Genomic DNA, 17,386 nt, shown 5'->3' on the forward strand with positions numbered 1-17,386 from the left:
ACAGATTAGCTCTATAAGCTCATCTGTGTTCATTAGAATTACATATTTAGAAGTTACTCCCAATTTTAAAAAATCCTAATATATATATATATATATATATTTTTTTTTTATGGCCACCTCCTTGTTTCTACACTTACTTCTCATTCCCTGAGTTCCACTCACCATGCAGCATCGCTTTGTAGTTGCTCTGTTTGCTTTATTTTCACTTTATTCAATAATCAGGACCAACAGATGGACTCCGGTCTATAATTGTAGAGCTACAAAGTTCAGTGGAGCTTGGAGAATCGAGAGCAAATGTAGGAGAGTGGTCATAATGTTATGGTATATGTTTGGTTAATGATATACTTGTGTTGAATTAGGTGGAGGAACACATCCATTATTAGTGCCATATGACACCCTCACAGCCAAAGAGAAAGCTCGAGATCGAGAGAAATCACAGGATTTGTTCCGCTTCCTGCAAATCAATGGCTATGCCATCACCAGGTGTGACTCTTTGTTTGTGTGTGTGTGTGTGTGTGTGTGTGTGTGTGTGTATAAACTGCCTTTGATCTTTCTGCTTGTCCTCTTATCACCTCAAAACTCTTTCCTGGACATACACATAAAGACTTTTTTTAAGCCTTTAACCGTCTGTGTTTATTCACTGACAGGGGGTTAAAGGACATGGAGCAGGACTCTTCCTCCATGGAGAAAAGGTTTGCCTATAAGTTCCTGAAGAAGCTGCTGAAATATGTGGACTCTGCACAGGAATTCATCGCACACCTGGGTGACTGAGCTCGGCATATGCTAGTCTCTAAGTTCACATCCTCTGCAGTGAGAAAACTTATGGGTCTGCTTTGCTTTCTGATTTAAGAATTTCTACATAATTTGAACACACGTTCATGCTAATGTGTGGACCAATAAAAATTCTCCAAAATCACTAGTATATTGTCTTAATACTAATTTTTATAATGCAATGAATGTTTAGGGAGAAGAAAGTGTTTTGTTCACGAACCCCCCACCAACAACTATTTTTTTTACGGTCTCAAGCCACCTTCTCTTATAATTTGACCAAGGGGCAGGTTACTGCTCCCTTTGAGAAAGGCCTCTAATCGCAACAGCTCCCCAGACCTTCTCCAGTAAAGATACTTTTAGGAAGGTTTTGTGGATCATGAATATAGTGTTGTCTTATTTTTTGTTGTTCTCCCAAATATAAAATTTAGCAAATATGTAATTATATATCATATGTAAATGTTTCCTGTAGAGAATGTGTACTTATTGTTCCAACAAAACATGTCTTTTGACTGAGATGGCAGACCCTTTGCTTGTGAATATATATAGAACCATACCATCTCTAATTCTCAGTCTGTTTGCTCCTCTCATTTTCTTGATTCTACATCTTTTTTTTTTACACTTCTCTTTCAGAGGCTATGGCCATCAGTGGAAAGAACGACAGGTCGCCTCATGAGCAAGAAATAAAGTTCTTTGCCAAGGTCTGAAGAAGAGCTCTATAACGGGCAAGGCACACATAACGTGGCTAAATGTACACCCAATGGCACACAGATTCTGCTTTACTAACTGCACTGATATTCTTGCTATGAATCTGCAGGTCCTCCTGCCCCTCATAGACCAATACTTCAAGAACCACTCTCTCTACTTCCTCTCCTCCCCCAGCAAGAACCTGAGCAGCAGCGGCTATGCATCCAACAAGGAGAAGGAGATGGTCACCAGGTACTGAGGCAGAGTTATTACACAGTCACGAGCATTTCATTTTTGACTTCGTTCCACTTTATAATACTTTTTACAGCATACACGGTTTGCTTGGTGCAGCTTTACACACTTGGCGTTCTCTTGACCAGCTTGTTTAGGAATCACCTGGGATGGTTTTCCATACTCGTTTCAAAATCGTTTGATTTTTGAAAGTTACTTTGAATCATTAAAGAAAAAATTAATAAATATATAAAACGCTTATGTAAATTTTTGTAGTTCTCAATAACCCGGTTTACATCCTGCTTTCAAATGAAATCGAGCAAATAAATCACTTCAGTGTAAGTTATTGTTCTTATGGCTTCTTGACACATACCTAAGCCTTTTATTACACCTGATATAAACCTACATAAGCATCTTTAAAAGCATTTCGACTAGTTTTAAAATGCAATTAAAGGTTAATTAATCAGTTGAGTCCAAACTATCTATCACCAAGAAATATAATATCCACATTGTTTTATATTGTAATAGCACTTCTAGGAAATATTTGTTTCCTAAAGCTTTCTCAAGTCTAAAACTAAGAGCACTCCTCCATCACTTTCCCCTCTTTCACTTTCCTTATTAACCACTCTGTTTTTCCTCATCTATTCTCTTCTGCTACTTTAGTCTGTTCTGTAAGCTGGCAGCTCTTGTCAGACACAGGATATCTCTTTTTGGTAAGAGATTCTTTCTTTCCCTGTTTCTCTGCTTGCTTTTCAGGACTCATTACTCATTACATTTTCAGGTCTTCATTACCTTCTGAAGTATTCTTTTTCTTAATTATATTTTTTCAGGAAGTGACTCCAACACAATGGTCAGCTGCCTTCATATCCTGGCGCACACACTTGATACCAGGTAACTCACATATAATATGAGTCTGGAATTGGAAACAGGAGCACCCAGAGGAAACCCACACCGTCACGGGGAGAACACACCAAACTCCTCACAAACAGTCACCCGGAGCAGGACTAGAACCCACAACCTCAAGGTCCCTGGAGCTGTGTGACTGCGACACTACCTGCTGCACCACCATGCCGCCCAATAGGAGTCCATTTTCTTCTAATTACATAAATTCATCAGTCTAAGAAATATAAACCTAATTTTTAAAGTAGAGTTTAAAGTAGAGTTTTAAAGTTGTAAAACATTTTTTGTGTAACGCAAAAGTGTAATTCAGAATTCAAACATTCTCCTTGTGCTTTGTCATTGAATGATTACTGTTGCATAGTATTAAAATGGCAGTTGTAATGTTTTTTTGTTTTTTTTAATTGAAATATTAAGTGAAGTCACCATGTTTAGGGGTTGGGGGGGGGGCACGGCTCTACTCTCACACCTGCAAGCTACCTCAAACTCCAGCCCAAACCTTCACACCCTCTCTGAAGCTTCTCTGGGCATGGTCTATGCTAGTAAAGTATTAATCATAGTTTTGGATACATAATTATCCCAAGGACAAAACAAATCTAAGCACATGCTTTTGCAGTGCTTTTACCTTGATCTAATTCATAATGAATGCAGTGACAAATATATTATTCTCACTTGCCGTATTCAAACTCTATTTATTATTATTATTATTATTATAATTTTTTATTTGAAGGATTAATACCAAATATTAAATCATTAATACCAAATAAATTGAGTTTAAAGCAATCTAATGGCCTATCCTCATATTTTTCACCTTTTTACACCCAAATTACATTAGAAATCCCCAACCAACACACTCCAAAAATACCCAGAGGGATAATCCATGTACAAAACAACAATTGACCAATTCAAATGCACATTTTCATACCATTGCTCCACATCCCTTCAAATCACAAGCAAGAGCAGACATGTAGACTTACAATTTAAAAACCATTACTACCTATTTTTTAGGTTATTTTCGATAATACGATTTCAATAGTAATTTATTAATACTTAGCAAAAGAGTGGGAGAATGATGGAATTTCTAATTACAATTATATGTTACACGAAAAATGGTTTAAATTTTACTTGTAGGCCTAATATTGTCTTGTACTAAGCATGGAAGAGTGGTGTCGCTGCCAAACAGCTGCAGTATTCTTGGGATTGTGGGTTCAGTTCCTGCCTGGGAACTCTGTGAGGAGTTTGGTTTGTTCTCTGTATCTGCGTGGATTTCCTCCAGGTGCCCAGGTGCTCTACCAGAAAGCACTTTGTAGAGGATTAATGCAATTAGTAAAATCAGGCATGCTGTGAAATGCTAAAGCTTGAACTGCCATGGTCTAAGGTACACAATTAGACCTTTAGACAGTTGCTGAGAACTGTATTCTGGGATTTAAAAAAATATATAATTTTTCATCAAGATTATCATAAATGCATAGGTTATACAGTGTTTTAAAACTCCCTGTCTGTCTCCTGCAGGACAGTGATGAAGTCTGGCTCCGAGCTGGTGAAAGCAGGTTTGAGGACGTTCTTTGAAAATGCTGCAGAGGATCTGGAGAAGACTCTAGAGAACCTGAAGCTGGGGAAGTTCACACACTCCCGCAGTCAGATGAAGGGTGTGTCTCAGAACATCAACTACACCACAGTGGCTCTGCTGCCTATCCTCACTGCATTATTCGAGCACATCACTGAGCACCAGTTTGGAGTGGACCTGCTGTGTGAGTTGAGCCCCCTTTTTGAGCAATATGACAGACCACGGTGTTAATTGTTACTAACAAGGCACTGAATTTATCTATGGCACATATTGTGTTTCTTAGATTTAAAACGAATAAAGCGAATGCTGCCCCTGTAATACTAGAACTAATTTGATGAGAATTAGATCCTTTGAGCTGCCTGTCTAAACAAGGCCAAATGTTAGATCTATAAATAAGTTTTTAAACTATTTTGGTGTAACATGTAATTGTAATTCAGAATTCAAACATTCTCCCACTCTTTTGTCCATATTGTTTTAATTACATAACTTCATCAGTCCAAGAAATGTCACTCTAAGGAAAACCAGACTAATGTGATATACTGTCGTGGCACATCTTCAGAACCAAACTGAATTCCCTTACATTGCAATTGTAGATATATAAAACGTTTTATAAATCAGTTCAAACTAAAAATATTTTTAAATCATTTTTGTGTAAAGTGAAATTGTAATTCAAATTTCCAACTTGTTTTGTCATAGTATAATTGTTGCATAGTATTAAATGTAATACACTACGTTCAGATTTAAATCACAATATTTAAATCATCTAAACAAAAACTCACACACACTTTTGGATATAATATTATCCCCAAGAACCAAACAAATCATTGCACATGCTTTTGCAGCCATTTTTCCTTCATGGAGCTCATAATGAATGCAGTGATAAATACATTTTTCTTGCTTGCTATTTTCTTCAGACAACAGCATTTTAGGATCTTTTTTTGATAAAACAATTATCATTTTTAATACCATACAACAGTTACCATTAAATAACAAAACAGCAGGAGAATCTTTGAAATCTGAATTACAATTATACAGAAAAATGCTTTAAAACGTATTTGTATAGCTGATACGATTCTATAGCTGATTTTTCTTAGTTTTTTCTTATATTTAATTACATTCACTGATTAAAATTCTCTCTGTTTTAGTGGACGATGTCCAGGTGTCTTGCTATCGAATCTTGACCAGCCTTTATTCACTGGGAACTGGGAAGAACATCTATGTTGAAAGGTAGTACTGTAGTACCCTAGTACTGTTCTTTTTTGGCCAAACATATAAACATACATTTCCCTTAAAACCATTTCACAGACCATTCACAGCTGTGAGAATTTTATTGCTTTCAGCTACATACATATTAGTGCTACTGCTCCACAGCACAATACTAGGGGGCATTATACATCTGTGTGCTATTGATAATGCTGTTCTATGGAGATACAAACTGTGCATATGACTGTTTTTGGTTTACTGTAGACAGCTTCCAGCTCTTGGAGAGTGCTTGGCCACTCTGGCAGGAGCCATGCCAGTGGCGTTTCTGGAGCCTCACCTTAACGTACACAATCCCTGCTCCGTCTTCAACACCAAAACAGCACGCGAACGCTCCAGTGAGTGTCGGAATCCATCTAACCAATCCAACCTATAAGTACAGACCAAGGCAGTAGCCATACACTGAACTACTTGGGTAGCAGGGAACTCAATAACTCAGGAGATTACATTTTATTATTATAATTATTACTACTACTACTAATATTATAAAGGTCTAATTAAGTATAATCTTTATAATATTAACATGAGTCTAGATATTGTTATATGGCGACTAGATATTTTGACCGTATATCAGATGGTCAAATCAGATATATCAGACAGCACCTCTAAAGATCTGCCTTAAGATCTTTAACATTGCAAAACTGCTCAGATTCTGCTCATTTCTTCATTTTTTTCTGTTGCACATTAAATGCTGCAGGCGCCAGAACATAATGATGGCACCCTTTTAAGTGGAAAGGGAAAATGCGGACATGAAGCCTGGGAAATAATGTAAAGGTCTCACTTACGGTCCTTAAATAAATAAATAAAGACAAAAAGTTAGGAAGACCAAACCTTTATTCAATTTGTCCCATCTACATTAAATTACATAGGCTCACAAATGTAACTGTGGCACCATTTAAGGTGGAACAGAAAATTTGTACAGAAACAGCAGCTCAGTAATGTTAAGGACCCTAAGGCAGATCTGTAGAGGTGTTTCCTGACATAATGTCACAGAACCGTGCAGCTTCCGTTGACTCAGAGAAACAGAAGGCACTGGAATGTATTGCTCCCTAATTGGCTACTCACGATGCAGTGTCCTGATTGGTTAGTGAATAGGCAACATGCTGATTGGCTAGTCATCTACGCTGCCAAGACCAGTGAGTTAATGGGGGGGTTGGAGGCATACCTGAATATTTCGGGGGTGGGGGGGGTATAGTGTGACAATGGCCACATTTGTTATGTCTCTGGGGCAGTGTCTGTCACATGATTTTCTGTTTGTTTTTGGGTGCTAACTTTTAGAATTCTAGTGTTTATTACTGCTCAATGTTGTCAACACAGCAGTGTAGGGTTCAGTTCTAAGCTTTAAGGAGGCAATGACTTGATACTTGTTGGAATAAGTCTTTATAGATGTTTGCTAGTTTATGTTGCATGTCCTTCTTCCCAGTATTTGACTGTGCTTGGTTTATTCACTTTTGTTTTACTGTAAGTTACTGAACTTCTCCACCCAATCTTTTCCCTGTCTTCAGTCTTAGGAATGGCAGACAGCGTAGAAGAGATGTGTCCAGAAATGCCTCGGCTGGACTGTCTAATGAAGGACATTAACAACATGGCCGAGTCTGGAGCTCGCTACACTGAGATGCCGCATGTTATTGAGGTGGTGTTGCCTATGCTGTGTAACTATCTGTCTTACTGGTGGGAGAGAGGCCCTGAGAACCAGACAAAGAGCACAGCCTCGACCTGCAGCACCACCGTCACCTCAGAACACCTCAGCACCATCTTGGGAAACATCCTCAAGATCCTCAATAGCAACCTTGGCATTGACGAGGCCTCCTGGATGAAGAGGATAGCAGGTGAGGTGGAAATCTGTAGCATGAAAGGCTATCAGCAACAACAGTTAGAATTTGTATTCTACTTAGAAGTACTGCACTTCACGAAGTTCACTGAAACAGCACTAAATATTTTTTGGTGTTGTTTATCGCAATAACAGTTTTATGGTGCGCGCCCCCAGAGGCTGTCTAAAGCCTTGCTCCTGGCCAAGCCCTGAGTTAACAAGCGGAGGAAGAAGTAACAACATCAACTGGGCAGGCTGAGCTCAGGGCGAAGCCTGACCTGCACGGACTGACACAGTAGAGAGGCCAACTATATCCTCTCACTTTCTCTGGCTCACGTATTACCTGCCAGTGTGGTTCTATTGTGAAAATGCTTCCTTCGCCATCTGTTGGCTGCTTTCAGGCATGTCACTTAAAAAAGCAAGCAGATTATTCAGCCCCAAGCAAGTGTGTGTAGAGTTGGAGACAAATGCTGTGTGCTATGTGATTTGAATGCATACAACTAGTGTATGTAATTCCTGGTGACTTCATATTTAGACATTAAATAAATTAAAAGATTATTCCTCATCACTTCTGACTTCATTGAAAACATTAAACAAACGTTAATAGCCCCACGAGTAGTACAGACAAGTTCACACCTTTGTCCATGCTTAGTTTGGTTTTAATATATGTTTTGAAATCAAACAGAGACGTACAGAGGACAGGGAAGGCTGAAATATCATTCAGCAATCTCTCCTCTGATTGGCCAGTGCCCAGCGAAACGCACTTCTAATTTGCATTCATTTGCAATCTCAAGTTTTTGCAGCTTGCTTCACCTCGTTTGCACCAGTACAACTCCCAGAATCCTCTGCACAGAGCTGCCACTGATTTCCATAGAAAACAAAAGGCTGTGTTTATTTTGGTTTAATCATGCTTTGTGTGTTAATATGAGATCTGAGAACCAACATACTCCTACTTCCAGGGGTGGCATGATCATTGCCTATGGTATACAGTACGTTTACAAACTTCTATAACCATCCATTACTTATTAGATGCATAAGCCTTGTAGACACTGGGATTACCTTTTAGCTACATATTTTTTTAAAAGAACACTAGGTAAGATTTAGTATTTTTGCTCATGGACTCCCCCAAGTGTTGCAGAGTGTAAATCATTTTTACAGCACTGTCTTGCAAGTGGTAGTGAGGGGAGTGGTTTCCTACCCTCCTCCAAAAGTTACTTAGTGCAGTTTTTACAGCGCTCAGCCCAAAATAATGACAACAGAGGCTCTGTTCTCCCTGTTACAGGTCAGTAAAGCAACGCAATGATTCCGAATCTGTGATTTTAAGGTAAAAATACTGTCTAGTGTTTCTTTAATGATGATTATGCTTATTGTAAGGAATGTTCTTCTTTTTCATCTTGCATAGTTTATGCTCAGCCAATCATCAGCAAGGCCAGGGCAGATCTTCTGAAGACGCACTTCTTGCCTACGCTGGAGAAGCTGAAGAAGAAGACAGTGAAAGTGGTGTCAGAGGAGGAGCTTCTGAAGGCCGATAGTAAAGGTGACACACAGGAGGCGGAGCTGCTGATCCTGGACGAGTTTGCAGTGTTGTGCAGGGATTTGTATGCCTTCTACCCCATGCTCATCCGCTATGTGGACAACAACAGGTAGTGCATTCCCATAACAGTAGAAATGAAAGTCAGTTATTTTCATTTACCTGTAGGTCATGTTTCTCTACAGGATGAACGTGATTCCTGCTTATCATTGATCAACGTTCATACTTAAATTAGATAGCATTTAAGAGTATTGAAACATACAATTTGAGTGGAGCCCAGACCCCTTTTATGGTGCTTTTCCGGTGCATGGTACCTACTCATCTAGGCTCAGCTCCAATTGGCTTATTTCCTTTTCCATTAGACAAATTTGGTACTTAGAACTGGGTAGTTTTTTACTGCCTACTCGATCATGGTTCCAAGCGAGACGTGTAGTGGCTAAACGTGACGTGTGAACTTTGCAGAGCACTGATCAGCCAGATAGACTTGTCTACATGACAAAATGCCAAATCCAGCACAAACTAGGCATTTGTAAAATCTCCAGGCTAGAAATCTCGTTTGCTTTTGATTTAATCTGACACACAATGACAGCTCAGAAATTACAGCATGGTCTTTTGATGAAATTCAAACACTGCTTGGATTTCTGGCTGAAGAAAGACTCCAGCGAGAGCTGGACGGAGCGAGAAGGAGCTAAAAACCCCTACTGTTCAGTCTGAACTGGGGCACGAAGCTGTGTTCATTCCCAAAAAACAATAGACAATAAGTAGAGTATCTACCATGAATTGGAAAAGCACCTTTAGTATTCCAAAATCGGTTGTCAGGGCAGAGTAGCAACAGTGAGATGGCGGAGGGACTGTCAATAATAGCTTTTATTAGCTTTAGGTTAAATCTGTAACAGTGAGGCATGCCTTGGCTAGGAGTGCCACATAGAGGAAGTCCAGTGTGTTCAACCCACCACAGGGACCCTGGCCCGGGCTGCAGACAGAGGTTAGAAGCAGAGGAACAGCTGGCAGAGAGTGCTCTTGGTCTCAGATAAACATGCTCCCCTCTGGTTTTCTTTTGGCTTCATGTCATTATTTGCAGCCAGAGTTGTCCCATGTTCTGTATCTGATTCTTTCAATTCTCCATGAAGGGAAGAGAAACTGAGATGAGTTTTTCTTCACTGAAAACACTGGAGGTGTCTACAATTGAACACCCACATTAAACGTAATTGTAGAATTTGGACTTGGCTGAGGATTCAGCCCACTGGAGATTTCAAGGTCTTAGGATAAGAGGGATTAATGTCCCTCTAACATAATCAACGTCCGAATTTAACATAATCAAATTGGGATGTATGCTGTATTGGCATATGCGATGATTTTGAACTGAATTGAAAACTGTAATTGAACGGTTGATGATAAGTTCTAGATTACTTATTAAATTACTTAGACTTGGTAGACTTGGTGTGTTGACTCTCTGTGCCACTGTATGTTTTTGGAACATAAATCTTCAGGATGTATAAACATGAAGCAGGGGAATTGTTTGTTACCTCTGGTTTTAGAGAACTCACTGTGCCTCCAGGTCGCGGTGGCTGAAAGAACCTGATGTTGACTCTAATGAACTCTTTAGGATGGTGGCAGAGATCTTCATTCTTTGGTGCAAGTCACATGTAAGCTTTTCTTCAGCTCTTCACGCACACACTCAAAAATAGAATAATGAACTGACTTGAATCTATTGTGTTCATTGTTCTGTTATACAACAACATATCCAGAAAAGTTGGGATGCTAAGCAAAATGTAAATAAAAACAGAATGCTATGATGTGCAAACTATTAAACCCTATATTTAATTGAAAATAGAACAAAGGCAATATTTAAACTGGGTAATTGTTGTTTTGGAAAATATATGCCCATTTTGAATTTGATGTCAACAATACATTTCAAAAAGGTTAGACAGTGAACTAAAGACTGGTAAAGTTGTGTAATGGTACAAAATAACATGGCATGGTTGACTTGTACATCTGTGAAGGCACAGTAATGATGAACAATATAACAATTATTTCGAGCACGAATCCGTTCACGTTCAAAACTACAGTGACTGATCTCCTCAGTTCCCAAACACTTTGTTGGGAAAACTGCTGTTAAGTCATGGAACACAGTGGTAAACACCTCTATCCCAACTTTTATGGAACCTGTTCAAATTCAAAATGGGCAAATCTTTTTCCAACAAAAACAATATACTTACTATATATGAATAACTTGGTCACAATTGTAACAAAGTTAACGAGGCATGAGTTGGGGACTTTCTTACCACCAGCTTGAAGGCTCATGCTCACAGTTGACTGGCTGTGAGCATCAACCTTTCCATATACCTCACCAATGCAGTGCAATTAACATCGACCTAAGAATGAGACATATAATACAGACTTCTAGGCCTGAGCAGTTCATAAATCACCATGTTTCCCGTGTTTGCTACTAATCCACACAAAATCATTCCATTCTCTCCAACAGAACTTTAAGAGAGAGGAACAGAACTTTGTGGTTCAGAATGAGATCAACAACCTCTCCTTCCTGACTGGAGATAGCAAGACCAAGTTGGCAAAGGTAGGAGAACAGTGAGAGCTGAGGAAGCCCATGAAAGCTGAAGAGTTCTCTGAATTTCTCTACAAAGAGAGAACATCAAACCCCACATGCAGTTTTACAAAGACACAACACCACAAAAAACAAACAAACAAACAAACAAACAAAAAAAAACTAAAAACATAGCAACAGTGCAATGTTTAAAGAAGCCTGTGCTTTTCAAACAGAGTTTCAGTTTTAGGGTTTTAGCTGATTGTAACCATGTCCTCTGATATAACCTTAAGTGTATAGAACAGTTGGGTTTTGCCAGAGAACAAAGGAGGACTTTAAAAAGGTAAAGAGTGTTTTATTCACAGCTCATGACTTTCACATGTGCACTTACCCTATAAATCAATGTAACTAATATCTGTCCTTCACCACAACTTGAACATTAAAGCAGTAGTTTGAAAAAGTGAACTGTCTCACGTGTTTGGTGTCACAGTTTGCATCTTTTGTTGTGCACCGAGGCTATGTTGATTAAAAAGAAATTCAAACACAAACAAATCACCAAAACCACTTGCCTTAGGAATTAGAATGGAACTTTATTCTGCAGATTCTCTCCAGCGGGAGTGCGGCAAACACTTATCATCTCACTCTCACTTTATCAATGACACTTTCCCGTATATATAATTTCTCAAAGTCCTCTTGTTTCCTATGTCTTACTTGTAGTCCATGAGGTCTGTTATTTCCATCAAACTAATCATGCATCATTCAGGTGAAGTAGCTATAGATCCCATACGTTAGAGTCACGCACTGACTGCGCTGAACCTGCACTGCCCCCATGGTCTAACCTGACTCCTAGAGAGCAAGGTTGTAAACCCAAATTGTTTCCCGAACTCCTGCAGTTATGAAGTCATAAATTCCACAGTGCACGAAAGAGCTGTTTCTCCATAAAATCAACACAAATAAACCTTGTAATATTCAAAATGATATCTTGTTTAAGGGGAATGAGCTTGCTGGTAAAACTAGATTTGGGAAAGGCCCTCTGCTGGCGATAGGCAGCAAACAATTTTTTTTCAGATTTTATTAAAGAAATAACAGTATGTCATACAGTGTTAGAATGGCCACAGTAATACGCTCAGTGCTGCTTAGTGTTACGTTTAAGCTTCCTTTACTTGTTAACTACATTATCCTTGTAGCTAAAGTGCCCAACAAATCTTGACTAATGGACTATATTCAGTTTGATTGGGTTTTTCACCAACTACTGCTTTAATATTCTATGCCTTGGCATTAGCACACACTACAGCTTTTAGATTTGTTTTCGGAAGAAAACAAAACAGCAGCACAAATGGAAACTGAACCTTGATATTCCAGCTGTTCTTTGAGGTTGACACATGCATGTTTTATATATTTTTCTTGCAATACTTACAAGACATATTTACCCTGTGTTTTGCCCTTGTGGGTACTTTACACATGTAAATAATGTCAACACATCAGTTCCCTCCCACAGGAAAACACCTGCATATAAATGTGTGTGGTTGCAGACTGGAAAATTGACTTGAATTGAATTAAATGTATTTTTACAGTTGGGTCAGTAACACTTTACTGTAGGGCATCTTTCATAAGGCTGCATACCATCTGACTTAGACTTACAATAAAGAGCAACAGCAGTGATCTCCAGTGCCCGGTGGCATTAAAAAGATTGTCAACTTAAGATTGCCCTTAAACCTCTTTAAATGTTAAGCTTGTTACAGAAAAAAGAGTGTTTTAAGTGATACCTAAAGGTTATCGTAAGGCAATCTTCATAAACCATTAAATCTCCCTATTAATTCCCTTAAGGATTCACTTAGAAGTTTCTAAGTGTTGTGTTTAACTGCTTCCCTTAGAGTTATTTATGTGTTTTTGGAGGTTTTTGGCACTGATTGTGTAACTAGGTGAATGTTTTGAGATAGAGACAGTTCTCTAAACCCTCTGAGCGTTATTCAATTTATGAAATTGCTCGTGAGCTAATAGACGACCTCAGACACTCAGCACAGTACGGACCACGCCCATAGAGGCTGAAACGGGGAGGTGAACGCAGAAGTCTTTGGGGAAGAGTTCAGGGTGGCTTATGAATGCGTATGAAGCCCCCCCCCCCCTATATTGCTGGGTATATATAGGGCTGAGAGGACGAGTTTGGGCGTGGTCCTACTCCCAAAATTATGTTATTACATAACTTCAATAACGTTTTTCCTCCTCGGTTTAATCACGTTTTCTTTTCATGTTCGCACCTTTCATTTCGAGTTTGCTTATTTATTTATTTTTTTATTTTTTTATTTAAGGCAGAGTTGTCATGAACACAATAGACCCTTATAGCCACAAAACCTCAGTCACTGTAGTAATCCCCTTACAGTTTTTCCTTGCTGAAGTAAAACATCGGAGAGATTTTATACGACACTATTAAGTAATTCCTTAGGTAAGGTAAAATCTTTCCTTAAGGTTTATATTTAAGGTGTTTTATGCAACCGGGCACAGGGACTAAGGCTCATTCCAATAAGCATCACTTGTCATAACACTTTCCTGGGTGAAAGTGTTCTAGATGTTTATGCAGGCTTATATCAGTTGTCATGAAATGTCTACGCAAGTGCCATGTCGCCTCAGGAATGCTGACCTACAGGAAAGTGTGTCACCATTGTGTCTAATTCATTTTAGTGCAGCAGAGTTCAGGAGACACAGATGCAGTGCAGATTTTCCTCCTAAGAATACTTTCCTGAGTCAGTCTCCTAAACCTGCTGCATTAAAGAAACATCAGTCTCAATTGATGACTACTTCCTGTGTAAGGATGTGTTTTCTAATTCTGTTTCTGCCTGTGCTTTGTATTTTTTCTTTTTCTTTCTTTCTTTCTTTCTTTCTTTCTTTCTTTCTTTCTTTCTTTCTTTCTTTGTCACTCTTCCTTCTTTCTTTTATCTTCTTTTTTCTTCTTTCTGTCATAATTTTTTTACTCAATATTTGTCATTCTTTCCTTTCTCTCTCTCTCTCTCTCTCTCTCTCTCTCTCTCTCTCTCTCTCTCTCTTTCTCTCTCTCTCTCTCTCTCTCACACAATTACTCACACAGTCATTTCTGCCAAAGGTACAGTGAGGGTGCATGCATACTGTGTTGGTGGCTTACTGTGTCTGAGCTCAAGGCTTTTCATGTAGTGAAAGACCCTTTCTGTTGCACAGCACCATCCACCCAGTCTCCAATACCCATTGCATCATTTGTATTTATTTCTGTTTGTCTCTACTATCACCAGCATAAATGACGTCAGAACTACACAGCACAATCACCACTGCTGAAAGTTTACACTCAGTGTTGTATTAGTGGACAATATATATATATATATATATATATAATAATTTATTGTATTATATATCAGGTAAAGCTCAGAACCCACTGTGACCCTGACTAGGATGAAGCTGTTACAAAAGATTACTTATTTAGTATTTGTTTTTTTTGCAATTAATTTGAGATCAAGAATTTAATTGCTCTGTCATCACAGAATTTTCATTTTCCAGTTAATTCTCCATAGAGCGTGTCCCCACTAAATTTAAATAGAGTCAGTATAACAGTTTATTTCAAAAAGAAAGTACTATAAACACTGTAATAATTCAGCGCAGGATTTTTGCTGTGTACATGATTAAATAAATATATAATTATCTATCTATCTATCTATCTATCTATCTATCTATCTATCTATCTATCTATCTAAGTAGTCTTGTGACGTATTTATCTGCATCAATAAACTGAATACAATAGAATTTCTCTCCAGTTTTACAAAGTCTCAGCTGAGTTATGTGTACACGAGGTAAAACTTTCTTTGAAGAATAAGATACAGTGAAAACATGAAAATGAAAAGGCCAACTAAATCTGAATTGGGTTCTAATAGCAGTCTTAGCTTGGTAGAGTCCAGTGTGTTAATTTTTTAAATCTACCCAGAGTTCCAGGGGCCTTTGATTTGGATAACAGTTGATACTTTGTAAAGGTTTGGTGGAACCAGACTTAAATTCTTATTTAGAGCAACAAACAGTCCACAGTAAGATATTGCTCTGAGCCACTGTGTGTCATTTGAAAAGCTTTCAGCGCAGTGCTCACATTGCTGTTTTGCTTATAACACATTTCTGTTATTTAGCCGTATAGATTTTGCCAGTTTGCTTAGGCTAAGGCTGTGGAAGCCTATCAGTATCAAAATAAAGATGTAATTTGTCAACAACAGCAAATAAGAAGAAAGCAGAAAATGTGTGAAATGTCCTACTCCTTTTCTGCAGTAAAAAGTCCATGAACTTATTTTGGAGGTAGCACCTCCCTGATGTGGGGGATTGATGTTTGAAGGGGGTGAAAACGGAAGTGCCTTCAAGTTGGGCTGCATTTTTGAAAGTATTTTACCACAGACTGAGTGCTGTAGTTGTACATATGTAACTGCAAAGTGAAGATGTGCTAAATTAGAAACTTTTGTCAATTTTTTTATTGTAGTTTTCTCTCTGTATGTTGAGGAGAGATATTTTATCTTTTCCTGGTACCAATCAGTTACCAACCACTGTATTTTGGACCAGCTACAAGCACTTGATAAGGTTGAATGACAGTAGTCAGTTTAGCAGGAAATAAAAGGATCAGTCACTTTGAAACTATTACTGCATAAACACATGGTCAGTTAAATAAAATTACTGATATTGTTGTGAATTAAAATACCAATTTTAAATTCAGATAATGCTGATATGTATATATTACATTTTCATTTCCATTTTGATACTGATATGTTTTCGTATAAGGCTGCATTTAAGCTGTAAATGCTTAACTCCCATCAGATATCTTTACTCAGTAGAAGCACTGCTATAACTGATAAAAACAGAAGTTGTATGGCCTAGTAATTCAGAGTAGATTAAAGATATTAGAAGTAGAGTGCAGTAAAGCTGGTGTCAATGTGTGTGTTGTGTCTCTGTGCTGGGTATAACGTATGATCACGAAGGTGTGTTCTGATTTTTCTGTGGTCTTAGTCCACTGTTTGTTAAACCAGTGCAGGTGTCTTTTATGTGTCGTTCATTATGTTACATTATGTTGCACTGTAGCATGGTCTCTGTACCTGTTCTTCTCTGTGTGTCTGTGCTGTGTTTGTAAGTGAGTTTGTTCCAGTGTGTTAGATTATATGAAGTGATCTATTGATAGTTGTTTGTTGAGATGACTGTTCAAGGAAATTTATCAATGTCAGCTTATCAATTTATCAATATCAACTTATACCAGAAACATGTAATGAACAGACAATTTTTTTTCAATATTGATCTAATTTTCATAGAAACTAGGGATGCACCAATATATTTAGGTTGAACATAGTCAAAAATTGCACTTTTGGTTTTGGAAGAAAGAGGGAAAATTACAGGTTGAGCAGTAGTTGAACAGTTTTAGCCACATGGAGTTATTTCACTGTTTCTAAAAGGAACAGTAGCCATAGATAATCAGCTTCTCTGTCCCAAGTTTGATACCACCTTAAATATTTCACATCTCACACAAACTGCAGAATACAGCAAAACAACAGAACCAGATAGGAAAATACCCAGTAGCATGCTAACACCATTGCTAGCATGCTAACATCAGCTTTAGACAGTTATTGAAATAATGAAACCCTGACAAATAACAAAGTGTAGACTTTTACTAAAATGTCTTCATACTGCCTTTCTTTATAAAGAAATGCTCCTTGCTGTAGCTCTTGAAAGGACATTTTAGCTTTTGACACAAGATCAGAAGTGTTCCGCACATCTCCTAACACATTCTGGTAAGAGGTGTTTGAGACAGGATTAAGTATGACAGCACTATTTTAGACTTGTCTGGTGATAAACCTCAGTCTGTTTACATCACATATACTTGGTGAGACCTTCCTGTTTTATCAGGCATGCTCAAGTTCTTTTCTGCTTTATTAAGCAAGTGAAATCCTTCAGAGTTGTATCTTGTTAATACAAGATGACACTTTCTAGCTTGCAGAGAGGTCTGATACAGGGCAGTTACTTAAAATTTAATTTGAGCATGCTATTAAAGATCCCATCTATCCACAATACAGTGAAACCTTGACTTACTAGTGAATCAACTTACAAATT

General features: G+C 38.2%; 1 protein-coding gene across 1 annotated transcript in view; it reads left to right on the forward strand.

Moving 5' to 3' along the window:
• The window catches only part of LOC136698520 (ryanodine receptor 3-like), a 218,378-nt gene that overhangs the window by 151,589 nt on the left and 49,403 nt on the right, over window positions 1–17,386 (forward strand). The window contains exons 58-71 of the mRNA XM_066673430.1: window positions 360–483; window positions 648–763; window positions 1,402–1,469; window positions 1,586–1,707; window positions 2,350–2,399; window positions 2,517–2,577; window positions 4,096–4,334; window positions 5,296–5,377; window positions 5,618–5,748; window positions 6,916–7,239; window positions 8,623–8,863; window positions 10,310–10,397; window positions 11,237–11,329; window positions 14,379–14,393. Of these exons, the coding sequence (XP_066529527.1) occupies window positions 360–483; window positions 648–763; window positions 1,402–1,469; window positions 1,586–1,707; window positions 2,350–2,399; window positions 2,517–2,577; window positions 4,096–4,334; window positions 5,296–5,377; window positions 5,618–5,748; window positions 6,916–7,239; window positions 8,623–8,863; window positions 10,310–10,397; window positions 11,237–11,329; window positions 14,379–14,393 (1,754 nt within the window). The remainder of the gene's footprint in view (window positions 1–359; window positions 484–647; window positions 764–1,401; window positions 1,470–1,585; window positions 1,708–2,349; window positions 2,400–2,516; window positions 2,578–4,095; window positions 4,335–5,295; window positions 5,378–5,617; window positions 5,749–6,915; window positions 7,240–8,622; window positions 8,864–10,309; window positions 10,398–11,236; window positions 11,330–14,378; window positions 14,394–17,386) is intronic.

The sequence above is a fragment of the Hoplias malabaricus genome, chromosome 1, assembly GCF_029633855.1.
Source record: "Hoplias malabaricus isolate fHopMal1 chromosome 1, fHopMal1.hap1, whole genome shotgun sequence".
Taxonomy (NCBI): Eukaryota; Metazoa; Chordata; class Actinopteri; order Characiformes; family Erythrinidae; genus Hoplias; species Hoplias malabaricus.